Source organism: Drosophila erecta, unplaced genomic scaffold (assembly GCF_003286155.1).
Source record: "Drosophila erecta strain 14021-0224.00,06,07 unplaced genomic scaffold, DereRS2 tig00000000-arrow-pilon, whole genome shotgun sequence".
Classification (NCBI taxonomy): Eukaryota; Metazoa; Arthropoda; class Insecta; order Diptera; family Drosophilidae; genus Drosophila; species Drosophila erecta.
Window position 1 is genome coordinate 19,999,995 of NW_020825194.1, and position 26,580 is coordinate 20,026,574.

At 44.3% G+C, this 26,580-nt stretch overlaps 4 protein-coding genes across 4 annotated transcripts in view; 3 read left to right on the forward strand and 1 right to left on the reverse strand.

Moving 5' to 3' along the window:
- LOC6552080 overlaps positions 1–3,693 on the reverse strand; it is a 32,933-nt gene extending 29,240 nt beyond the window's left edge. The window contains exon 1 of the mRNA XM_001979744.3: positions 3,528–3,693. The gene's annotated coding sequence lies outside the window, so the exon portion shown is untranslated. The remainder of the gene's footprint in view (positions 1–3,527) is intronic.
- A 350-nt stretch (positions 3,694–4,043) lies between these two features.
- Positions 4,044–4,181, forward strand: LOC113563747 (the record flags this gene model as incomplete). The annotated part of the gene is made up of 1 exon (XM_026976019.1): positions 4,044–4,181. A coding segment is annotated over exon 1 (138 nt), but the record flags the coding sequence as incomplete, so codon positions are not given.
- Positions 4,182–22,335: 18,154 nt separating this feature from the next.
- On the forward strand, positions 22,336–23,083 carry LOC6552078. The gene has a single exon (XM_001979742.2). The coding sequence runs from the start codon at positions 22,353–22,355 to the stop codon at positions 23,028–23,030; it is 678 nt and encodes a 225-aa protein (XP_001979778.1). The 5' UTR covers positions 22,336–22,352; the 3' UTR covers positions 23,031–23,083.
- A 305-nt stretch (positions 23,084–23,388) lies between these two features.
- LOC6552077 lies at positions 23,389–24,213 on the forward strand. The gene has a single exon (XM_001979741.3). The coding sequence runs from the start codon at positions 23,398–23,400 to the stop codon at positions 24,097–24,099; it is 702 nt and encodes a 233-aa protein (XP_001979777.2). The 5' UTR covers positions 23,389–23,397; the 3' UTR covers positions 24,100–24,213.
- The last annotated feature ends 2,367 nt before the right edge of the window (positions 24,214–26,580 follow it).

The window sequence follows — 26,580 nt, forward strand, 5'->3', positions numbered from 1 at the left end:
TGGCAATGAAGTGATGCGCTGCTCAGCTTGTCGTTTTGCCCATTTCCCGGGAAAACAAGGACGCTGGTGTGCGTGTGAAACTTTGTGTCGACATTTTGCGATTGTAAAGCGTCAAACGCTTAAAACTTAAATAGTTTTCCTCCTCTTGTTGCTACAATTTTTGTATTATTTTATTTTCGGCGAATGGAAACGTTTTTGCTTTTATCGCCCAAGTTTGAGGACTTTGGTTTTGCATTGAAAAAAGTTTGGCTGCGAATTTAACCCATAGCCACCCCATCGGCAATCTTGATAAATACTCCCCCCGCTTAATTTTATTAAAATTTTGCATATTTGTGTAATTTTTTAAGCGACAACCACAGCTATTTTTATGAGGGCAGTACGCCATTTTCCTGTGTTTCCTTCTCGTGGTGCTAAAATGCGAAGTGCTTATTTGAATATTTTATAAATTTTTCATTCGCGCCTTATTTCGCAAAATATTTTCGCACACATTCTTTGCACAACTTTGACATTGAAGAGCGTGTGCATGTATGTGTTTTCCTGCTTCGATGTGTGTGTGCCTCTCTGCAGTGGTGTGTGTGTGGCTACATGCTGAATGTCTGAAACACGTCTGTCTGGTTGCTAAAGGCCAGCACACATTATGCTCCGGTCCTGGCTCCTGCACTTGCCCCAGGACCCTCTTCGCAAAAACTCCTCTCCACTTTCCACTTTCCCCGCAGCCACAGAGTAAATTTGCATACACACCAACACACACGAGTGTGTGTGTGTGTGCGGCTTGCTATTCATTTTCAGCTGAAATTTATGCAATGGCTTAAATAAGCGCAAAAATGCCATTTTACCCACAGCATGTGACAAAGTGTATGTTTCGCTGAGCATAAAAAAATAATTATGCAGCGAACACAACACGTTTTCGGTAGTCCCGAGACGAAGTGAAAGACAGATACGCAGGAGCTATGCATACACGGGAAAAATAAATTACCTTCTCTTCTGCTCTAAGTGATTAGTTCTTTGGCTTGGATTTCAATTACCAGAATTAAAAAAACAGATTTAAGACCCCGTTTTAGGCCTCCTTTGCGCTGCTGTGAGCACCACCTACTTATCTCCCTTTTATCTCACTGCAAATAGAGTGGCAGGTGCCTCAGCAAACTGAAACTTTATGCAATTCGGAAAATGTTTTCAACAGCATTTCAATTTGCATGTGGCCTTTGGCCACTCTGGACATTGGGCAGTGAATACTTACACATTTGTCATGGACATAAGCATGAGCACTTCACAACCAAAGACCACCGACCGCATTTAGTTTCGTTGTTGATTAAGTGCCAAAGTGCAAGTTGAGACCTGGAAAACTTTGCCCTGCTCTTGACCGGGCTAGAGCTGGGTACTCTTAACTCTTAACAAAAACAAGATGTTCGGTTTCATCTGGCACCTTCCTGAAACATCTTTCCACTGGCAGCTCGAGGACAGAGATGCGCGGGGCAACGTGTCGTATACTTGATTTTATATGCAAAGTACTTGCAGCGTTTTATGTGAGATTCAATTTCCCACACCGCTCGCCGTGCTGCTTATGCAAAATCAATAAAGAGCATGCGTAAAATGGGGGAAAAGCAGAGTGCAGGAAAAATATTTACGCATGTCAAAGGGGTTATAACACCTAACCGGTGTGTCTATCCCCCGGCGAAATCGAATCCAACTGAACACAAAGAGCAGTACAAAGTGATGTGATGCGGCGTGATGGCTCCATTTCGGGAAAGGAGTTTGGGGCCATCAGAAATCAATTTCCTGTGGCGCCGAAAGGGAAAGCGTAAAACTTTTCCCGAAAAGTTAAAGCCAAGATGAGGGAAACTTCTGCCAGCGCTGCCAACTCTTACCTGTCGCTTTCGCAATAAAAACATTGCCAGCTGCTGCCACAATCCGTCAAACAATCAATAGTTTGATTAGGTTCCTCTGCCACATGTTGACTTTAAGCGAAAAATTAGCCTTAAGCCTCCCAACGAAAAACTTTTCCGCCACCCCTGCCACAACAAATAAACAAACAGAAACAAAAATCCAATGGAGGGAAATAAAGAAACTTTGAACTGTTGCCGGTTATCTGTGGGGGCATAGAAAACTTTTAGATACAAAGAAACAAAAAATAAATATATTTAGAGATAGAAGGGGCATACATATGCTCACTGCCCGTGGCACTCAAGTTGACATTTATACGAGCATGCAACAAGAAAAACAACTCAAAGTCACAAATGGCCAAAATATGCACATAAATTTCATTTCCAAAAAGAAACAACAAGTCGCAGGCGAAACTGGCAATGGAAATGGGAATGAAAATGAAAATGAAAATGGGACCGGAAAAAGTTGCAAATGTGCAGAGATAAGCGCATGCTGCAAAACAACATCAACTGGCGTACTGAGATGTAATGAAATTAAACAAATTGCCGGGCTTTGCTCCGGTTACCTGCCTTTTGAATCATTGTCAGCGAGTGACAAAGTTTTTCCCCCTCATCCCTGACAAATCCCACGACACACAAATGAGTTGTCTTGCGGGCGGGGCGGGCTGGAAATACTGGAAAGTAGGGAAAATAAGGACGAAGCTGCACAGCAAACGACAACTCATGTAAATTGCTTAATTTATTAGACTTTTTCAGGGAAAAACAGGCTGCCCCCAGAAAGCTTCCTGACTTTGACAGCGTCGCGACTTTGGCTTAAGTATTAGCAATTGTTGTTGCTGCCGGCTTTTCTATTTGCGCTCCGCAACAATTTCCTGACGGCTTTTGTCCCGGCGGAAAAAAGTTTCCTTCTTATTTTCTTTTCTTCTGTTCTGTTCGGTTCGGTTCAGTTCGGCTTGCTGTTTTCAGTTTTCTGCTTTCTGTGTTCCGCGAATTTGTTATCTTAATTCATGTCATTTAAAACAGCACAAGAAACGCAGAAAAGTCTGCCACCATTTGTTTCTAAATAAAACTCATGGCAATTGAATTCACGGCGGTGGGGGTCCGCAAACTTTTGTGTAATACGCGTACAGATTAAAAGTTTTTTATTCCTGCCACATATAGCGAACACGCCGCCTGTGCTTGCATCTCGTTTCACGTTACGCATACGCCTCGTTGGCCGACGAAGAAAACGCGGAGCGGGGCGTATTCAAGCCGTGTCAGCTTAATGGCAGCATTCATACAAATCACAGTGGCCCGCCCGCCGCTTCCGGCTGCCATTGCACTTTTCAGTGAGCTGCCTTCTTGTTTTCTTGGTTCCATGTTCTGGTTTTTTTTGCCCACCCCGCTCGGGTTTTCGGGGGGCTGAAGCATGAATTTATACGTCAGAAATTCAAGAAAATGCACAGGAAAAGAGGCGGAAAACAGCGCGCCAGCGTAAAGTGCAAGAAAAGCGCGCCACACTCACGAACACTTGGAAGCATGGGAACACATGGCATTACTACAAGAAACTAGGTTACATGTTGCAACGTGAAACCTAGACGTGATGTCTGCATTTTTCCTGATGCGTACCTCTTTAACTTTCAAGGGACATACTAACTTGAAACATACCTAGTTTTACGGAAAATTCCTTTAGGTTTTCGTTTGAAAAATCTCAATGCAGAGTGCCCGAGTTCGCTGATCACTCGCGTTTCACAATTACGCGTCGTCACTCGGTTTTCTTTTCGTCACACTTGCCGGCTTGGCCAGAACTGCTTCGCTTTGTTGGTTCTTTTCAACTGGCAAACGATTTCTTGGCCCCCGACTTGTCTGGGATTTTCCGGAATTCGCCGCATCCGAGCCGAACTTGCATGCGAAAGAGAGAGAGAGATGTCGGCGATTTTTCCGAGCTTCTCTTCGCCGGTATAACAGTTTTTCGTGCTCCAGTTTTTCGTCCTGGCGTCTGTGTGAGAAATTGTGTCATTAGGTGCATTTGTTTTCGTTTTCCTGACCAGTGCCACCTCGCCCCGCCCACCCCATCCCAACCCTTCCGCCCCTTCTGTTGTTGCTGTTTATTTGCTCCATCTTCATGCCGTGTCACTTTTCGAGTGCAAGTGTGTGTCAACCTGGCGCCGCTCATCTAACTAAATGCCAACAATTATGTTTTGGAGTCTCATTAGTTGCAACTTAAAGTGTTCTAATGTGTTGCCGTGTGTGAAGAACGATGCCGTTAATGATGTAAGCGGCAGCTGTGAGTTGGGCACTGAAAGCAGGATACTGGATGCTGGAAACTGGATGCTGAAAGCTGAAAGCTGAATACCGAGTGCCAAAAGCTGGGCGGGCAGACGGGTTTGGGTGCCAAGAGCCAACAGATGCCAGCGGAATCGAGTCAAGTGGGCTCTATATGCCCACATATATATTTTTTGGGGTCGAGTTCGTGCCACGCGGCGTTTTGTTAATTGGTATTACCTGACCTACACTAGCAAAAATGCAATTCACTTTTTAGTTACTTTGTGTGTAATACTTTCAATATAATGCAAAGATAATTGGAGCATAATATTGACCCTATAAATAATTTGCATTTTTAATTATTCGTTTTTTGTCCATTCCTAATAGGTAATGATTGCTCAAGATTCAAAGCCAAACCTTTTGTATCAGCTTTTGATTTATTTAATCGAGAGTAAGCCTTCTGATCTGCACTTTAATGTTGCCTCTTTGGTGCGGCAGTTCGAGTATGGAAATTTATATTTTCTCCTGTGCCCGTAACCCCGAAAGGACCCGATGACAATGCCAGGGCACTGAGTGAAAAACAAAGCGAGTGGCACAATATGGCACAACTAATCACGCTGACGTTGACAGAAAATGCACTAAACAAAGAGCCAAATAAACCGGCGCCCAGCCACACCGAACACTGAACACTGAACACCGAACACCGAACGCCATACGCCATATGCCATTTGCCATATTCCAGCGGAGGGGTCAGGCCATAAAAATCGCATGCGAGCGGGGACTGGTTTAATGAATGCCCGGATCCGTGTTCCGGGGGTCAGAGAAAAACGGAACCAGCGCACACGGGCTACCAGGTTGGGTTCAGGTTGCTGTCGGAGCCAACTAATTTAAGCTGCGCCTTGTTATAATTACGCCGAGCGGCAACAAAGCTGTTGGAAAATGATGCGCACGTGACATCCGGCACGGTTCTGCCGCTGTCCGTCCGAGAGTCCATCGCAAGCCAAAAGGCGGAGGGCGAGAGCCGGAGAAGGCCACGGAGCTGGGAAAATCAACCATCAGCCAACAGTGGAAGCCGCAGCGTCAGAAAAAGTACGCACGCAGGGTTGGGCCAAAGTAACGACTGCTGGATACCTGGTGGTCAAGGAAAAGTCCTGCCTACTAAGTATCCAGAAGTCACCATTACAATTACTTTGCAGTTGAAGAACAAACAAAATATATTTTTTTATGATTTATGATATGATATGAGCAATATTTTATCATTATATATATGAATGAATATATGAATTATAACATTTAAGGATTTCCCAAGCATATTGTGGGACTTTCTACAAACTGATCAGCTAGTGCAAGCGATAATTGTTTTCCCAATAACTGAATGAGCACACCACTTAGTCTCAGGGTTTTTTTAATGCGTCTGATATATGATATGGTGAAATCGGCATAGCCGCGTGCCAACAGCAGTACTGGGTGTGAAAACAAAGGCCGGGCCAACGAAGTCACACGCTCCGAAGGCAAACAGAGCAAAATGCAGTCTTTGCGGGTGTAAAATAACCCAGCCCCTGCTGAACCTGCCCCCGCCGCCGCCAGTTTAGTTTTTAGAAAATTATGAGAGGGGCCAGGGGCTTTCTGCATTTTTTATACAATTTTCCGGGATTACTTGCACTAAAAGCGAAATGCGGCGGAGGACTCAAGAAAATTAGTCGCGCTTTTCGCTCGCGTCGGAGAGGAATAAAAAGTGCAGCCAAGGAGCGAAGTGTAAATTTACTTCCGCTGCAAAATGTGGGCGTGCCGCCCGCCCGCTGACAGCTGACTGGGGGCGCTGGGCGTGGCAGCTAGGTGGACGCGGCAAAAAATGCAGCTTTTTCTAATTAAGCGTACGTGCAACTGTCAACGGCTTCAGCTGCTGAGGCAGCGTGCTCTTTACTTGTATAACTTATTGTCGTTGACAATAGTCTTAATTGAAAAGCGCCAAGCTCCCCGGCTCTGTACGTGGGAGTGGGAGTGGGCGTGGCTGGTGTAGAGCGGAGCGAAAACCCAACTCCTAAGCTCACCTCTGACAATTCAATCAACGCTACAAATGCTGACTCGTTTATTTTTCAAGACGCCCCCGGCAAGACAGCAGAAATGGCACTGAGAGAAATGTGTGTGTGCAATTCCAGCAAGGCTGCGGTATATAATACTTTTTAGGTAACACTACAGAATATTAATGGGAACAACCTATTTCAAGTCCTTGCCCCAGTAAATTCCACTGTAATATTTGCAAAAAAATATATACCTTTTAAAAATTGCAGCTTATCGTTTTGTTTGAGTGAACAGCTGTTGAGTGAGGACAGCTTAGCCGGCATTTGTCTTTGTAAGAGCTTCTTGCCCGGGGCCGAGAACGAACACTCGTCTTGGCCGCCACTTAGCTGCTGACCAACTGCAACTTCGGGCCAAGAGTGGCGCGGCAGGGCCCTAATTGAAGTTCCCATTGATGTTGTTGCTCCGGCGTGGGGGGGCGTGCCGGGCGGGAGGTGGGTGTCCTTGTGGGTGGCTGGCATAACTCAGCCACATGCTAAATCAAGAAGCGTCTCAGCTCGGAATCCATTTCCCATAGTCATGCACTGGCAGCGCACATTTATCAAGATGATGGCACATGCACAGTTTACCTGTGCGCCATAAATAAGTAAGGCATCTCTCGGCGCCTCGTCCTTCTGATCCTTCGAGAGCGATGCAATCAGCGCCAGGACTCCCCGCAGCCACGCCCCTTCTCCGACATCCTCCGTCTGCGAAGCTGGCTGCAAGTTTCTTAATTTTCGTTTGCCGTGAATTTGCTCACACATTCGCCGAGTTTTGCGCCTACGTCTGGCTACTTCTTATCCTTTTTCTCGGAAGTACTATACACGGTGCGAAAAAAGGGACACTCGCTTGCTGGGTCTGCTCAGAAACTTGCTGAAAATGTGCCTATGAGGAGTGAAACTTGAATAATCATAATGTAATTAAAGTGCTTACCCATTATTTTGGATCATTTGCCTTGCTGAAAAACTTCATCAGCCGAGAAACAACAAACAGAAATTAGAACTTATGCTTATCAGGTAATCGAAGGCATAAGTAAATACCCTGTTTCACTGTTTACCCTTGATCTGGAGAGTATCCCTGATTTTGGTAGTGCACCAGCGGGAATATTGTTGTGCAGCTCGGCGTAGCAGAAAATCGCTTAAGACGCAAAGTTTACCCCTTTTTCGGTGGGAACTTTTAGCCCCTCCCACAGAAAACCGTAGCTGCCACCTGGGTAAGTTTTACAACTGCGACTGGCTCAGTCATCAGTTTTGAAGTTGAAGTTTTGCCGGGTTTGCATCTCTCGCTTTTCCGTATCTCTGGCTGCCTTTCCGTATCTTTCCGGCTCAACTTCATCGACATCGTTTACTTTTCGATTCGTTTCGTTTTGCAATCTGTAATTACGAGCAGCAGCCGCTTTTGATGCTTTTTCGGTTTAACTTTCAACAGCTGCCAGGGAGTCTCCCTCCATCTCCGAACGCCCATCCATATCCTGGAACCCTCAATCCCCGAATCCTCTGCCAGCACACTTGAAATATAATCGACATTGTCGATTGGCGCGTGTGTTCTTGTGGTTGTGGTTTTTGCTCGGCAAAGTTCTCTGTTAGTTTTGTTTTGGTTGGCATTTCTAATGCCTTGGAAAGGAGTTTTTTGATTGCGTCGAGAGAAGCGGATTGCATATTTTATGATGACGTGCGTTGATAGTAGGAAAGTGCGTTTCATCAATGGCTGGCTCATTAGGCTGCATTTGATATGCATACGGAAATGGCGTAATGGATACCCCAAGAATCCTCTCACTGACGCTAATTAGAAAAGTTGGCCCAATCACGGGCAACACTTCCGCTTGAACCCTTTTTTTAAACTTTGTTTTTGCCCGCCATTAACGCAACATTGACGCTAATAGAGTCGGCGACTTTATCGAGGACTTTGGCAATAAGAGTTCGCCAACAAGTTTAAAATTGTCTGCATGCCTTTCGATGGCGGCGAAAAAAGGGTAAAAAATCAAGGCGCAAATGACGGTTCACTTAATTTGCATTTAATTACAAAGTTCTACAAAGACCCGAACGGAAAAAACAAATCTTCCTCATTGCCATGCAAATATTTTCACAGATACCACGCAAAAAGTATAAATAAATGAGCAAATACACGCATATAATATCATTTATTTGGTTTAGATGTTTGCGTTTAATTCGAAAACATTTCATGTATTCACTGGGCTGCACTCAAAAGATTAAAAAACATTTCATGTTGGATAAAAGAGAGCTGAGGCGGGTCATAAGCAAAGTTTTTGCTAACACATAATGCGCGCGAAAATCAGTTGATAAACAGCTCACGCAAAAGCTCTAAAAAGAAAACAAAATAGCCACACAAGAACATCGGAGCATGAATGAAAAGCATTAAGTAAAAACATGAATCCCGCTTAAATATATATTGAAAAAGTTTTGCTTATGATTTTTTTATGGGGATGGCTTCTTAATGAAGTGAGTTCTGGATGCTCCGGCAACAAAGGCATTCCCAAATTAGCATTAGCACGCGGCCCCACTGCCACTGCCTTGACCCACATTTTACGGGGTACCTCCAATTCGACTGACGTGCGTGAACTTGCGCATTTCGTGCACGTCCTTCTCGTGTCCCCACTGCTCCTGTAACACCCCATTCCCACCGCCCACACCAGCGCATCCCCACGCTTCCTCCAGTGGCGTAGTGAATTCTCAGCATAACCATTTCGAAATTTGTTGGTGCAGCAAAAATAAGGAGCACTTCCGCTCAAAATGAAATATTATAAAAATAAAATTAAATACTATAAAATCGTAATATTTAATGGGTTAAATATACTTTTTAACACGACGCCCCTGCAGCATGTGGCTTGTTAAGTTGAGTTGAGTTGGCAAAATGGAAGCCATTAAACGAATGGTTTCCCGCTTCTTTCGCCGAATGAATATTTTTATGCTGCAACTTTGGGGCCAAGTTCTCATTGGAGTTTTGATTGATAAATGTATTATTTTTATTGCCGCCGCGCGCTTTTCGCTTCCATTTTCCACTTTGCTCCCTCGCTTTTATGGGGCCACCTGAACGTGAGCCGCAGGACCTTTCCAGCTTCCTTTCTCGGCAGTTAATTTTCAAATTAGCTGGACCGCTCGCGAGAGCCTTTTAATTAGAAATGCCATGGAGGCACTTTGTCGGCGGTTGGCGGCTGAGGAAAAACGAGAAAGGCAAAGGGGCGGCAACAAATGTCTGATTAAATAAATTGACACAAATTAAAAGAATACGCTGCCATGGCAACAATTAAATCAAAATTCTTGAGAGCAACACGGCCCACAGGAGACTGTGCTGACTGGAGTCTGTCGTCGCTTTTGATTACATCAAAAACAAGCTAATTACGTACGGCAGCAACAGCAAGGCGCATCCTTATAACCCATCCTGCGCCAGCTTCTTTGATGTACAAGTATGGGTGGCCGACTTACTTAGGCATATGTTTTAATGTCAATTTCCATTTAAATTAGCTGCCTGCCTGCCTGGCGAATCATGCGTCCTGCATGCTGGATCCTGGATCCTGGTTGCTGGATGCTGGATCCTGGATCCTGTGGCCGAGCACTCCGTGCCGCAAGTGATTGAATGCGTCGCGCACGGTTTCATTGTCGTCTTGGCTGCGAGTGCGATTTACAGCGAATTTTAAATATTTTCGCATATGCAGCCTCCTGTGAGGCTTATTCGCTTACTCAGAATAACGCAAATGAAAATATCCAGTTGCTGGGATAATGGAATGAAATTACTGGGTTCTCTGCACCTCGACGGGCATCCAGGTGTGCACCAAGAGGAAAAAGTATGCCATTCAGTTGTGGTATAAATGCAGTTCAATTTGCAGCTACATTCCCTTATTTCGATAGTTTATTACATTATAAATAAATTTATCAGATTAGTGATGCCCGTTGTAAGTACACTACAATTTCGAACTGCTCCATGATTTTTGCCAGTGCTTCCACTCTGCACACCCTGCTGTTCCGATTATAATATACATCAGCGCAGTGCATCATGCATGGGCCCCAGGAATAATCGACGAGGCAATGGAGCGTGCTATCAATCGATTTCAATGGCATAACTGGCATAGTCTACTTCTGTGCGCACGGATACAATTGCTGCGGCCCTGGCGTGAAAGTTTTTAATTGCCCGAATCGACTCGAATCGACTCGAATCGACTCGACTCGACCGATCCGGATCCGGTCCGGTCCAGTCCAGTCCTTGGCGAGCTGAAGCGCACCGCAAACGGGAAACTCAGCTGGCGCGCAAATCATAATAAAAATATGAAACAAGGCCAAACGCGGTATTGTAATGCGAGCACACAATTACCAACGTGGGCTCCATTGGCCACTCGTTCCATTTGAAGTGCATGTATTGTTGAAGGAATTTCGACTGCAAAATCCAGGAGTGGCCAGCCGAAAACGCTGCGTATGAGTAATGAACTGAAAGCCACACGAACAAAACAACTGCATTAGAACCAAATGCAAAAAGTTTATTCAACAAATAATTAATTTGATTTCGGGTTGGTTGTGTCAGTGGTGGAAGCACGCAAAGGCGAACCTTAATTAAACTAAATAAATTAGCCAGCACACACAAAAACTCAATGGAGCACCGCAAATGCGAGAGATGGTTATTTAAAAACTCCTGCAAAGGCAAATGCGAAGAGCTTTTTGTGATGGCTCAGTGACTGTCCTTCCTCCACAGTATTTTATTGTAAACATTTTCGTGGAATTTAATAATTATCGTTTACTTGCACACTTAACGCGAGGTCATGGCTGGAAATAAGTTATATATGTTATAATTTATCATAGCTTTTATTGGTTTTGAGCTTCAGTTAAACTGGTTTTTCAAAGTGAATCCATGGAATTCCACTTCGCAAATGTATTATGAATGGAACTCAATGGCCGTACACCCAAGAACCTCTCCCGATTTTAGCGTTTTCCGGAAAAAGTGGCAAATATCAGCAATAAGCGGAATCATAAACTGGCTGGCGATGGGGAAGGCCTCCTGGCTCATTGGTATGCCACCGGCGTGTGGCTGCCGTGTTCATGCTGACAAATTATGCTGTTTTATGCGTTTGTCGCCAACTCCGACGCCCACACCGGCAGCGCCCAAAACACCGAAGGAAAAACACTCACATCCTCGTATCGCACGCATCAAGATAAACGCACGCATGAGAGACGCATCCCGCAACTCGACCCCAGAACCTCCGAGGACCCGGGGCCTCCATGCGGCGCGGCGTCTTGTTTTCCTCCGAGGTCTGCCGAGTTATTGTGCTGATGATGAGGTGGGACCAAGTGTGAGCCACCAGCTCCGAGTTCCCAGGGGCATTTCCGCCTGGCGAAAATATTATGGATATACGACATGTGCAAAATAGACGTGCAAGTCGTACACTGCGGAAAACAGGTCGTTTAAGCTGCAGCAGAACAAGTAAAAAGTAGTCTAGGTACTCAGTAACGGGCTCTTAGGGTTTGGGATTCCTAATCCTTCCGCTCCACAGTTTGTCGCAGTGTATCAGGCTGGCGGAGCCGTTAATATTTTAGCGGCGACAAAGTCAAAGTCAAAAGTACCTCCAGCGACAATGCGTAAACAAATTGACAGCTTATAAAAACCTGGACGTCATGTGCCGTCCTGGAATCGTTTTATTATGCCATCCAAGTTATGCGCCAGCCGGGAGATTTTGTTGCAAAGTCGAGCTGGAAATTAATAATTAACAGCGGAGAAAACGTGGCAATAATCCGCAGCATATTCGGTCCTGAAAACACCCAAACTAGATGACATTATTCACCTGTGTCCTGGTAATCGAGACGATTGTCTCGCTGATTTAATTAAACCCCGATTCGCCTGCTGCTGACAGACTTCGAGCCTTTGAGCCTGCAGATTATTTAATATCGCAATCTCATTAAGCGCGTGAAGCGGCACTATTATGTGCCTATACATATGAGTTGAACAACGGAATCGCAACTACAAAGGGTTTAATTGGAGGTGAATTAAAACGTTTCGCTTCGCAGCGGGATATTCAGATTAATATTATGTTACGTCGCAGGTAACAAGTAACAATAGGCTGACTCATATTTTTTAACATTTAAATTGGAGGAAGTCTTTAACAGACATATGTAAATCTGCTCATCCTGGCCCATTGCAATTTGGCAGTGGAGAAGCCAGCTAGTCTTGGGTCCGCTTTGATCTCGGCCACTATTGACAAAGGCTGGGACCCAAGCAAATAACTGGGCTGCCATGGGAAATGCAAACAGATTTCCAAATGGGAAGGCAAATAAATAAATCGCTCGTGCTACCTGCCCACCGAAATCTGAATTCCCTTCCTGCCCCCGGCGGTAGATTACACGGTGGTTTATTATTTATATTTCGGGACTGCACCACCACCGCACCACCGCTGCTGTGCATTTTAGGGTGGACAAACAATATAAATCCAACGCCAGTTTGTGTAATTTAATACGTTCCGCTAATAGCGTCCAGTGACAAGCGATCCTGACAGTTTTCCGGGCGCGGCATTTGATTTTAGTTGCCGCATCAATTTTTCATGGTTTAAACAAATTGCTTGCTCATAATTCGCGTAATTATGCTAAAAGTCATTTGGGAGCACTCGCGCGTGTTTATGCATTGCAACATGATTTTTAGCCCAGCTCCGAATTGGTTAAAATTACGCCGAATCAGTTGGGAAAACAATTGACGTGATTTAATTGGAGCAGCAGCGGCTCAGTTCAATGACCCTCGCAGCAGGGAAAATTCTCCGATTCGGCAACATATTTCGGGACCCTTTTCATGTCACAGACACTCGATATTGGGCATAACCGCAGACGAGCCAAGGAGCCAAAGAGCCAAAGACTTTGGCTCAAAGGACGTCTAGACGTGTGCGTATGAGTTCTGACGTGATTGGTAGCGGATTATGTAGCACGGCCTGAGTGAGGGCGTTGGATCAAGAGCTAAGGCTATTGTGTTGCTCTTGGTTAGAATGGGGCGTGTCAGGGAACTAAGTTACCCAGTGATTCTGATCTCCACAGTTTGGCATGCACAATCGTACGTACAATACTCTTTGAGCGTTCTAATCGGGCAGCTGAACTTTCGGGCCACATGAAGAGGTGCAAGGTGCACTGCCTTCGGATGAAAATACTGAGTAATTTCATGACCAATTGAATGGAACATTCAACCCTGTTTACAGACGGCTTGAAGCGGCCATTAAATTGATGACGCTCCGTCCAAGTTGTCTGCTGGCAACGCATTTGTTTTGGCCACTGGAATGCCGGTCCATTTATTAAATAGGCTTGCAAATGTGCCTGCTGCCCAAATGTATTCGTTCTCGTTCAGCTCGGTTACTTATCAAATGCGCACTTTGATTTGTAGCCCACCGAGCGGAGCTGGCCACAATCACTTGGTCCGAGGGACCGGGACTTGGTTTCTCAGCCGCAAGCTGTTAACCCAAATAATTATGGCTTCATTAACTTTATTGTGTGTGTAAGTGGTTTTTTGATAAAGCTACTGAGTTATAGCCGAAGCACTTGTGCCCACGCCCCTCTAGCCGCCGCCAGCAAATTAATTGCTGCGAATTGGGCCGCCCAAATGAACAGAAAAAATCGAAATCGTTTTGCTAAATGACACAAATTTAGCAAACATTAAATTGTGCAGGATTCTGGCTTTTTTCTCAGCTTTTTCTTTATTTATTTGGCCAAAGGGTTTTTGTGTAACTCGCATTTCTGTGTGTGTGTGGCGAATTTTCAGACAACAAGTACAGGGTGCCTCGGGATAGGCTCTTGTCTCCGGTTTGGCAACAACAAGATATCTCTACACTGCATTTTCACTGGAAAACCTGTTCAAAAAGTATAATATTGTGAGAGCAGACTTGTGTTACTGGAAAAATAATAGGTCTCAGCGAAAAAATTCATTGAATATTCCTCTAAAAACTGGTGAATAATAATATATCGAACTGAAATAGGCATGAGCCTTGAAACTCTGGCGTATTAAACTTGAAAAAATGTTTTCCTAAGATTAGCCCTTTTTTTCCTCAGTGGCGAGACCCTAGAAATTCCTGTGGCACTGGTATAAATTCGGCAGGTTGTTGTGTACGAAAAAACGCATAGGAAAAATATCAAGGTAAAATTTTATGTAACCGAACAGTCTATGCGAAACGCCCAGCAACAAGGACAACAACAAACAACCGCACTATTATTTTTAATGGCCAAACATTACAAGCCACGTGGGCCGGACTGGGCTGGGAAAAGGAAAAGGAAAGCGGACATAAAAATAAATAAGAACAAATTGGCAGGCAAATGTTTAGTTTGTGGCAACATGTTGCCAACTAGCCCGCTCCCCGCCCCACACAACAACTTAAAAGTTGGCTGTTCGTCGCCATCTGCCTATCGCCGGCCTGTGCCCCTCCACTTGCCTTTGAGCTATTTTATAATTAGTCCCAGCCATGACAAAAAGTTTTTGGCAAAACAACTTAGGGCCCACCACCGGGTCCGTTTAGCCAGCCAACCGCACACGGTGCACGTGAGGAGTCCCAAAAACACCCGGAGCCTAGAACCGCCACAATGAGCTACTACACTGCACGCTTTTACTGTCGGCAGGGCGGCGGAGCTGGTGGCATTTAATTTAACGGCAAATAATGCACAGCATATGTATGCCAAAAAATCCGAGTGCCTGAAATCTGGAAACTTTCCCACACGCTCGACTGAGCCTAAATTAGTTTGGGGAGCGGCCAAGTGCCCGGCGAGGCTTAGCTTTTGATTTTACCCGAGGGCGGCGGCCTCCTCCTTCCACGGAACACCCAGAAACCACTGCCAAATAGAAAGAAATCCTGGAAGTTTCGACAATTTCGAGTTATTGCAAAACCCTTTTGGGTGTTTTAAAATGCGTTTGCCCACATATGATTGTTCTATTTTGTTTATTTACATATTAGATGTCTTAAGCCCTTAGATTGTAGGGTAATAGTAAAGGGGGCTTTTCCAGAAGCAAAAATGACTTTATGCGGTCTTTTTTTTGAGTGCAGCAACTCGCGGTTGGTGAAATTTTCAAAACTGCTCAACTGCTAATTGGCTGTGGTCAAGCGGAGCCTCGGGCTTACAATTTTTTTGTAATTGCTGCAGCTGCGCTTGGTTTTTGGCGTTCTTGAATCGCCGTGTAAATTTGGATCTAGGCAATATCCTTCTATGGGAAAAACATGAAAAACCAGGACAAATTTTGAGAGATTAGTAAATTTATCTAACAAAGCTAATAAATCATGCGAGCAGGCCTAAAATCACAAGATCCTAAAATCTCGCTGGACAAAACTGTATATGAAATATACAAGTTTATTGTATTTAATCTAGCATTATACAATTTTTACTTTCCGTTAAGAGTTCGGTGCAAAAGGTTGCATGATTGCGTTGGCAAACAAAGTGGGGCAAACTGATCAGTCAAATTGTATCCGGATTTCGAATCGAATAATTTAAAAATGCATTACTCATGTGCAGTCCGTTCTCTGTTTACAAATAGGGCAAGACTGCGAGGAAAGAGTCGGTTGGGTTGGGTTGCTGCCCCTAAGTGCACGGAGTCCATCAAGTGTGTCAAAATTGCAGCAAGCCTGGAGCAGAGAGAAGCTCGCAACTTGCAACCTGCAACTTGCAGCCTGCAACCTGCGACTCCAGGAATAATCCTACATAGTAGTAAGCCATGCATGGAGCGCAAGGGCGGGTTTGTCTATATAAATTGCAACATTTCATCAAGTGCTAGGTGATTACGGAAAGGACGCAAAGGACGGAGAGGACGGAAAGGACGAGGGGCGGCGAGCACTTCGAATGTGATTACGTGTCTTATGAAATTGAAAGGATTTGAAGGTGCAAAAGAGCATTAAATTACAGTCTTCCTTTGCAACAGCTAGAAGCAACTCTTGCTGCGTTTTCCCCAACATTTCCATTTCCCCCCGACTGATGCCAACAAGTCTCCACTTTCCTGCACACGGAATGGATAATTTATTATATAATTTTTGCATTTCATTAAAGAAATTTTCAATTTTCTTCTCAATTAGGTCGCTACGAAAGTTTCGACTATTTGTCTTCGTGTAGACCACGACATTTTGTGCGCCCTTCAGTGCGTGTCCTGTCAAAGGACAAACGTGAATGTGTTTACGCATATTGGAAGCCTTTGATTGAAACTTTTTGGCATTTTTCGTCGGCTCGAACAAGCAACGTAACTCACTTGAAATGCAGCCTCTGCTCGCTGAAAGCGATAGGAAATGGCTTTGCCTTCGAAAACTTTTGCTGAAGACAATTTCCTATAAATTGCCAATTAGCAAAGTCAATAATTAGAGAGGCTGCTGTGATCTGAGTGAAAACGCATTCGCATCGAAGCGCCGGCCAAACTTTATGCGAAAGTCGACTTTATCCGTTCAGTTACATTTTCGATTCTAATTATAGTTGCCTTGTCTCGGCTCAGTTCTCGGCTCGGATCCGCATCCTTGTTCCTCGACAAACTTCTGCTGTCTCGGCAAAAGTGGTTTTGCATACGGGCACTCGCCTCACATGCAGGAAAAATTGATAGTTTTGCATACTGGATAAGCATCCAGTATCCCTGCCGCTCCCCGAATACAGCTGCAATATCCTTTAAACTATTTCCGCTCGCTCCTGCTGTTGTGTGCGAGCGGAAATAACAATGCACCAAGTGGGAGTCCCTCTCAGGGATCTGCTGCTCCTGCCTCACCAGCCAGCATCCACCATCCAGCTCGGCAATCCTGCTCAGCCACAGCAGGCCCCAAGTGCCCCATGTGGGGATTTATTTGTCGAAAATCGTCTGGCTGGGGCGATGGCATCTCGATGGGAATCAAGTGGGTCGGATCTGTGTTGGCAATTAGTGTGTTATTGGCAACAGCGAGGAATTCATAAATAGTCGGGTGGAGCACCTTGTGCGGCTATCAAGCTAAGGAAGCTGACGCCAAAATTATAAACGACCCCGAGTTAAGCGAACTTCAACCTAAATTAGACGCCGTTAAACGGATCTTGTAATTTATCGTGGAAAGGAAAATTATACCAGGACTTTGCATACGAGTGTTCAAGAAAATTGGGCAATTTTCTTTAAGTATTGGAAAAAATAACGCTGTTAAGATAACCGGATGGCATATATCCCGATCTTAAATCGCGATACATTTTAGAAGCTACTGTTCAGAGTTCACTTTAATATTAAAATATAATAAGTATTTTAAGCGAACTGACAGTTAATGGGAAAATTCCTTTTTGGAGATTGGTATACTCCTGCAGCTTCCTTTCTCCCAGTGGCGTGGAAGTCGGCTACCAACTGTCTATCCATGGCTGAAGCTGGCGCCAGTCAACCATTTGGCTAATTGTCTGCATTTATCAAGCGCCAAACAAGGCAACGCAAAAAAGCGCATAGAATTTATAACAATTGTTTTACAATTTTCCAGTGACAAAGGAAAATCACTTAGAGGCATTGTCGTGTGTCTGGCCGCGTTACTTTTGTACTCGTATTTTTGGCCGCGGCGCCATTCCTATTTAATATTGTGGAAATTAGAGCAGCAATCTGGCGGAAATATTTAGCCAATTGGCAACATAATTTAAGGGCAGTCCCCGTTGCAGGCGACTTGATTTATGCTGCAGCCTTTTCTTTTCCCTTAGTCGCCGACTTTTCCTTTTTTTATTTGGACCCCTCTTAAAAGTTTTCAGCTCTCATGTGTGAGTGTGTGCAATTGTGCACTAATTTGCAGTTAGTTTAATAAATTTTCCACTGCGCCACATGCGTGTGCGCAAAAGTTTGGCGAGTGCGGGTCGCAAACTTTTAATTTCTTGTTTGGCAAGCGGCATTGTGTCATAAATTTTTAGCGCTCCACCGGGCAGGGAAACTACACGTAGAAGAATCCCTGTAGAAGTACTCCCATACTGTGCGCTCCAGAATATGCGAGCTTTCTCTCAGTGCACAGTGGCCCAGTGTGTGATAATTGTATTGGTAATTATTTCCACTGGCTAAACGAGGCCTAAGCTGGGCCCATAAATAACATCCAGTACGCAGCCGAATGGCAATTAAGTCGAGGAAACAGTCGACGCTCGATAAGAAGGTTGTCGCTTTCCCCGATTTTACTGCTTTCCTATGCAAATGAGCTGCAATCAGCGAAAAAATACAGCAACGAGTGCAAGGGCCATAACAATGGCAAGCTGAAAAAAAATGTTAACACGAATTAGCCAGCAAGTATGCAGAGATGCGAGATGGCAACAGGAAACGGATGCAATAAACTATGCGCCAGCAGCCATAAAAAGGATTCCCAGGACGTGCTGCCCCTATTGAGAGTCCTTCGAGTAGCTGCAAAGGCGGCAAGGGTGCACAGTGAGAAAAAGTGAAGCTGTAAAATGGTTAGCAATTTCTGCTAATCACCTGAATGTGTCAAGAATATTTGATACTTACTTTATTTACTTTGTAGGTTATCCCTACAATGTTTTCCTTAAAACAATGTACTTCAAATAAATCCTTCGATCGCTAGGCGACACACCTGTATTTTGTAATGTGCCACGAAATGTTATATAAAACGTATATTTTAAATATTTGTTTTCTGTGCTGGACGAAGCAGATTGCAATAAAAGCGATAACAGCGCGTGCGAAGAAAAACAGGAATTAGATGACAGAAGAGGGCGCCTAGAAGTGGGCCACTTGGGCAGAGATGCCTAAGCACTTGACACTCCCATGATCCTGATCCTGATGCTTTACTATATGCCACATTCTCCATTCTGATGTGACACATTTCCAGCTATTGCCACAAGTCAGACTAACGATATGTGACACTTGCCCACACACGAGTACACGGACATACGCACAAACACTTGGCAACAAACATTGGGATTATGCAAATGAAGTAAGGAGCCCTTTGAAATTCATAAACATTTAATATTTTATGGAGCATTCATGAACATTTAGGCGGCACTGCAAGTGTCGAATATCTGCGTATGTATGATGTGTGTGTTTGCAAAAACAATTGCCGGTTGTTGCTGCCATTGTTTGTTGCTGCTGCCTTCATGTTTATTTGTTGTTTTTTCACCAGCACTCAGGCCAGACCACATATACATATACATATACTCGTATAGACGTATACACTGGGAAAGACATTTGGACAAAGCGCGAGGAAAATAAGTTTGCAGAAAGATGTGCTTCTGCGTGATCGTAGTAAATATACTATAAAGTAAGCAAGTTACCTTTTCACATTTTTCTCTAGCTTACATTTGACATTCAATTTCCTTGCGGTGTATTTTCAACTATATGAATATCAAAGTGTTTTGCATGAATTTCATGTGCTCCATTGGTGAAATTTTACTTGTCATTGTTGCGTGCTGAATAAAAGATGAGAAGCAGCAGGGCTTGACTGCCTGGAGATATTTCAGGTGGGGGCAATGGAAAGGGAAAAATCTGGCTATAATCCCAGCCGGTGAACTGCAGTTGCTAATCACCCAATTTGGTTGCACGATTCAATCGGAGTAAGAGCAGTATGAAATGGAATGAAATGAGGGCACAACTGCCATTCACGCAATTAACTAACTTGGCCCGAATGGCACTAAAGCTTTTATCTTATTATCCCGGCGAAATACCCAAAGCGCTGAGCGCAGACAAACCAACACAAACAAATGAAGCCGGCAAGATGGCGAATAGTCAAAGGACCGCTGGAAAAACAGAAGGCAACCGAAAATGTCCGCAGGACCTTTGGCAGTTCAAAAAAAAAAAAAGGAAAACAAACCGCTTCCACAGCGGGAAAAGCGCATTATGTCCCGCCTGCCCATCTTATTTTTCCCCTTTCCCTCGTTATCTCTCTCCTGTGGCCGCTTTGTTATTTCGATTTTATTCTCTAACGATTTTCCGCCTTTGATTGCGCACCTTTTTCTCGTTTTCTAGTTTTCACTGTTCAGTTTTCACCTCTCCAACGAAGCGACTGGGTTATAAATATGAGCAAACATTTCGCAAGATATCCTTAATTAAAGCAATTTCCCTTCTGCTGAAAAGGGACGAAAGGACGCTGGCGAAAGACGCTTGCGTGTGCACGGGCTGGACTGAAATTTGCAAAAAGGACAGCCAAAGGAAATAAGCTGCCTTGTCCTCGCCATAAAGGTGCGACCGAAAAACACTGGGACAATGACCTGTTACGCACACTTACACGCTGCCTGCCACAGATACAGCCACACCGCGCACACCACCACACACTCGGGTCTATAGTGTATACACCCACACCCACACCCACGCCCACACACACTTACAGCAGCACCCGCGGGGCAAAAGGGTTAAGAGCGAATCTTCGTGTGGCCATTAACATGAAATTTTTAACAGGAGTCGCAAGCGAGAGCTAGAGCTGCCAGGGTTGTCAGGGTTGCTAGGATTTCGGCGGGGTCACGCGCCGCGCCATTGTTGCCGCACTTTCCCTATTACAGCATCTCAACTTTTGGCAATGCCTTTATTTTTATATGCTTTCTGGGCTTTCAATGAAGTTTTGAAGCTCGTTTCTAAATCGTTTTATGATGTCTTTTTAAGACAAAATCAGGTTTTTCAAATTTTTGGTTAAAACAACGAGGTTTTCTTTAGCCAGATAGCATTTCTATCACAATGTAAGTTATAATAATCAGAATGTGTTACTAAAAATTGAAAAATATTTTAAAAGGACTGGAAAATGATTTAACCCATCTAAACTATTTCCACCTTCGATCTTCCCCGTGGATTCCCATTACTTTCCGTTGGGTAACCAACCCGTGAAGTAAGCTCCCTCTTTATTTTTAACCAGCAGTCAAAGGAGAAAGGCGGATAGCTGAAGAGAAGAGGGGCGTGGCTTCGCATTGTTCGTAAGCCCCCTTTCCACGGACCCACGCTGCCCCCCGCGCTCCGCAGTAATCCGGCGCGTATGTCCTTGCACAACATCCTTTCCATTGTTTGCGCTATAAATACACGATGCTGGAGGTGCGCAACGAGTGAAATACCAACAACAAGCCCAACAACACTACAGTTCAGCCAGGATGGGCAAGAGGAACAACAACAATCGAAACCCCACGCACCACAACAACAGCAACGGCTTATCCTTGGCGTCTTCGACGGCGTCGCACAGGATGCGTCGCTTATTTATCGCATTTTTATGTGAAATAAACGATTCGGAATTGGCTACGTAAAACATTAATTTTATTGTGGGGGAAATTGAGATTGCAGAGCGAAACAACAAGCCGCAAGGAGAAGCAAAAGGCCACAGCAACACCTTGAAAGTTTCACAAGTCCGCCAATTGATTTCGTTTATTATTTCACCAACTACCGAAAATCAATAATGTTGCTAATTCAAAACTTTGAGAACTTGCCACTCGCAAAAACGTGTGGCACGTTAGAACGAGAATATGTATCAGCCAACTATTATTTTTCTGGCCCTACTAGAAATGTGCTGTATTTATCTAGAGCGCATTAGCTCCAAGTTTCACGGGAGACCAAGGCAAATGGATTTCCTGGACCATCAAACACAATAATATTATAGTTTGGACTGAGGTGAGCGGCGAAAACTTGTTGAATGCTGTTAAATACGGCCCAGTGCCGGGTTTAATTCTATCTTTAATAGAGCTTACCACTTCAGCTTCTTGAACATCCAAGGAACAGTATGAGAGGGGCTTCCAATTCATCCGTAGCATCAAAGTGCAAGTCCATTGAAATTTTATCCGAGAATGCTGCTAGGATCACGAGAACTTCCCCGACAAGATCGTGACAAGATGGCGAAAGGACCAAGGCTTTGGAAGGGCGAAAGCAGGAGCTGATCTGGTAGGTAGGATGCAGTGCATCTGAAGGTGCCCCTTCAGCACATAAGCTCTATCACCATGTGGATGATGCTGATGTTGGAACCTCCACGGAAGTACTTATTCTCGCCGGGAAGGAGGACTCACAAGTGTTGGGCTGAGGATGTCCTGGGAAGGAGTCGGAGCATTCAAATAAACGGTCAGTAGGGTAACGACAACATCATCCAAACGAAAATAAAGACTGGCGATAAACTAGTTATAGTTTTAGTATAGTTATCAAAAGATTTACTTAATAAAAGCTTTAGGGATGCGTGAAGTGAAAAGCGAATCTGTATGGTAAAGCAAAACAAATTAATTTTCCAGTCTAACACTAAACCCGTTACACCTCATTTTCTTTCGGATATGTATTTCAATCCGCCAAGTCTTGCCCCCCAAGATGCAAGTTCACCGCTTTCTCTGCGGAATTCTTTTATACTTCAGTTTATTAGGGGTATTTTCCCAAGATGTATCCAATGTGCCAACTGAACCTACTGCATCCCCCATAGCGGACAAAGAGGCTCCTAAAAATACCAAACCAGAGGCGTCGGGTTCATCCAAGTGCAAGTCCAACGAAATTCTTTCCGAAAATGGCTGCGTAAACCGCGATAACTTTCTGAACAAGATCATATTGAGTTCCTGGAAGGACGCAGGCTTCGGCAAGGCCAAGGCAAGAGCTGGCCTGGTCGACGTGATGCAGTGCAAGGAGGATGAGGTGAGGACTCTCTTTGGCTGCTCGAAGCTACCGTTTCCACCGCACAGGGATTCAAATCGAGTGCCAATGCACCACAGCAGACTAGATGGCGCACGGATTGTGCACGACAAGGGTATTTTTAAACTGTATCACCATGTGGATGATAGTGAACGAAAACCCATTCGGAAACCTAGAGAGTCCGGACCTCCGATTACTGGGCACAATCGCCCACGAAAGTACGTATTCTTGCCGGGAAGGAGTATTAGAAAGGGACACAAATGCCGGGCTAATGAGGTCCTGGGAAGAAGGAGTCGCTGCATTCAGAGAAAACGGTCAGTAGGGCAAACCCAACACCAAACAAACGAAAACGAAAGGCGGAAATAAACTACATAAACTACAGAATATTACACCGTTCCAATAATAAAAAATGTTGCATGTTCGTATCCACAAAATGTTTTTATTCCAAATTACAGTTGTCACGATCAACTCAGCTTTATGTTTAACAACGCCCTGAAAATTGATTAGTACGTTAATAGTCATTTGTAAATATAAGGATATATTTTCTTGGTACTATAGACGAATAGCATAGTTATCAAAAGTTGTACCTACAAAAGCTCTGGGGATACCTGAAGTGAAAATCGAATCTTTATGGTAATGCAAAACAAATTAATTTTCCAGTCTAACACTAAACCCGTTACACCTCATTTTCTTTCGGATATATTTTTCAATTCGCTAAGTTTTGCACCCCAAGATGCAAGTTCACCGCTTTTTCTGCGGAGTTCTATTGTACTTCAGTTTATTAGGGGTATTTTCCCAAGATGTATCCAATGTGCCAACTGAACCTACTGCATCACCCAATGCGGCCGAAGTGGCTCCTAAAAATACCAAACCAGAGGCGTCGGGTTCATCCAAGTGCAAGTCCAACGAAATTCTTTCCGAAAATGGCTGCGTGAACCGCGATAACTTTCTGAACAAGATCATATTGAGTTCCTGGAAGGACGCAGGCTTCGGCAAGGCCAAGGCAAGAGCTGGCCTGGTCGACGTGATGCAGTGCAAGGAGGATGAGGTGAGGACTCCCTTTGGCTGCTCGAAGCTACCGTTTCTACCGCACAGGGATTCAAATCGAGTGCCAATGCACCACAGCAGCTTGTACCGCGACCAGGTGGTGTACTCCAATTACGGATCGGCACGAGGCGTCTATCAGGAAAAGATCAAGATCGAAAAAGAAAAAAGGGCGCCATACTCGGGTCCCCCCATTTCGGGGCATAATATCCCCCGAAAGAACTACATCCTGCCGGGCAGGTTGCTCCGAAGCGGACGTAAGTGTCGACCATATGAGACTCCCGGGAAAGACGGTCAGTGCCAGCATAAGAAGGGTAAGAAGGGAAATTACAAGCACGGAAACCACGTCTATGGACTCCAATTGAGGCACCGACACGATGCAAAAGGGTAGAAACCCTTCTAATAATTTTAATTTTATACTCGGCTAGTAAAGAATACTATGAGCTTGCCATCCAATTGTGGCTTCCTTGAGTTTCTGAAATACAGCTGCCCGAAGTGAATATAACTCCACAAGCTCTTTTAATTGCTTGTTTTGGCAGCCAATAGGGAATACGTTTACCACAATGTTCGATATGCACAACCCAACACATATGGCCATTATGGGCATTTAATGGTCCTTCACCATCGAGCCTTTGACAAATTTAATTTAATTTTATATTGTGTGTGCTGGGTCGTTTTGTTTTACGACAGCAAGTCCTTTCTAGGGACCCATCGAGAGCAAATTAGTTGCTCGCCTTAAGTCCGAGCCATTGACAAAGGATTAATCAAACAGATAGATGAGTGTGAGCTGCGTGTGCTGGCGTGCACGGGGTCCTTTAAGGATCGCATTATGCTGAAAACATGGAAGGGGATTATGAATATAAAAGCATAATTAAATGGGATTTGCGCCTTTGGGTTGGCTTTTCTTTTCAACGCAGGCAACACTTTGAAACGGCTTCGTTGTGGCAATATGGATGGCTTTGACATGCTAATTAGTTAACCTCGCACGCCTGTGTGTGTGTGTGTGTGTGTGTGCGAGTGCGAGTGCGTGTGCGTGTGGGCCACATTGCTCATACGCCGCGTTTGACAGACCCCAGACGCGCAACCAAGTGGCTGCTGTTCGCTCCGAGCGGCGCCCAAAACATGATGAATAGTTTCGCAATTATTACATTACACGGCAGTTTCAGCTCGGCCAGCCGAAAGAAAGTCACACGTGGCTGACGCTTGGATCAAGTGGAAACTCGGACGACTTTCCTCCACATTGGGAAATATACCTACTTTTTAAATTAATGGTCAAATTCCAGTATAAAGCTAAATTATATAAATGGGAATCAATGTGCTCACTAAAATATATTCAAAATAATATATACTTGTATTTAGAACATACTATGTTATTTTACCTCCATGTGTAAAGGCACATCAATGGGCAAACTGTAATGCAGATGAACGCGGCGGCTAGGAGGGCATTAATCATGTTCGGAGGTAATTAGCAATTAATAACGTTTCGCAAACCGTAAATTTATCGCCTGCTGCTCAGTCTTAGGAATTTCCCATCATAAATTACGTTTTCCGGCTTATGAATGAAGTGAAAAATGATCCGATGGCCATCAAATGTCTCTTGCCATCGAATGCGACTTCCGTTTCATTCCAGTTGACATTTGGCCCGTTTTGAGGATTTGCTTTTGCACTCTTACCAAAGAGACGATTCTTTTGCATATATGCAATACAGAAATATACAAAGCCGGCATTTGCATCTTGTCATGCAGTCAAAGCTAATGTGATTGATGGCTTAATCAATGACTGCTCTTATTGCCGCTTTGATTTCCTAACTGGAAATGCTTCTAAGCCATCGCTTATGTAAGCTGACTAAGAAATGCACAACTTGAATGCTGAATGAATGGTTTTAATATGGGTATGAAAGAAATTACTTGAAATGTATTTCGATTTGAAATGTTTTTCAACAGGTTTCGGCACCATTCTGTTAATTTGTCAATTAGAGTTCTAGAAAATATTTACGTGAATGGAATAATTTTTTAATTGGAAAAAAGCTGTTGGTTTCTTTCAACTTTTTACGACTGCAATTCAATGAACCGCACTCTCCGCATTTCTTTCCCATTACCAATAAAATATAGTCTTGGCCGTAATACCTTGAACCATTTAAGTCGCCTTCAGCCGGACAAGTGTCGGGCGAAATTTATGGTTTCGCTGCGAGAACGACGCGTGAAATTGGCTCCTAATTGCCGCGAATGAAATGTCACAGCCTTTGGCTGAAATTTGGACTGAAATCTAGAGGGTGATGTGGGTGGGCATATATACAGTATTCTGGGATGATGGGGGAAAATCAAGCGAAACTCATTTCGATACACTTGAGTTGATTTGTTGGCCTGGCAGAGGCAATATACAATTCTATTTAAATTTAGACATGGATTTGGAAGTGGCTTGGCAAATCTTGTCATAAATTCCGCATCCAATTCGAATAAATCAGTGCAGTGATTAGTGGTCCGGTCCACTCCCATTTATATTTAATGCATGCATAACGACTTTATTTATAGCCGCGCATCGAATCAGTCATGTTGCAACATTGCCACTTGCAATCGCACATATTGAGTTCTCGCGTGTATTTGCTGGAATTTATGCGTCAATGCACCTGGCGAAAAAAGTCGTACATGCGGCACTCGCAGCGATGGAAAAAGTGCGAGTAGTAATATATGCAAAAGGGACACTGCACATGACAGTGGCACTCGTTTTATTTACACGACAAGTGGCAATTACAAAAATCCGGTGGCAGTCACTGCTCATTTCGCTGCATGTTCGAGTGGCATGAAAATGTTGCGATTTCCATTCGCACTTGCCCCTTTGCCACTTGAAAAGCAATCCGCATATAGATCCGATT

Excerpts from the sequence above, each read along its gene's own strand:
- LOC6552077 (XM_001979741.3), top strand. The coding sequence starts at position 23,398 with ATGCAAGTTCACCGCTTTTTCTGCGGAGTTCTATTGTACTTCAGTTTA.
- LOC6552078 (XM_001979742.2), top strand. The coding sequence starts at position 22,353 with ATGCAAGTTCACCGCTTTCTCTGCGGAATTCTTTTATACTTCAGTTTA.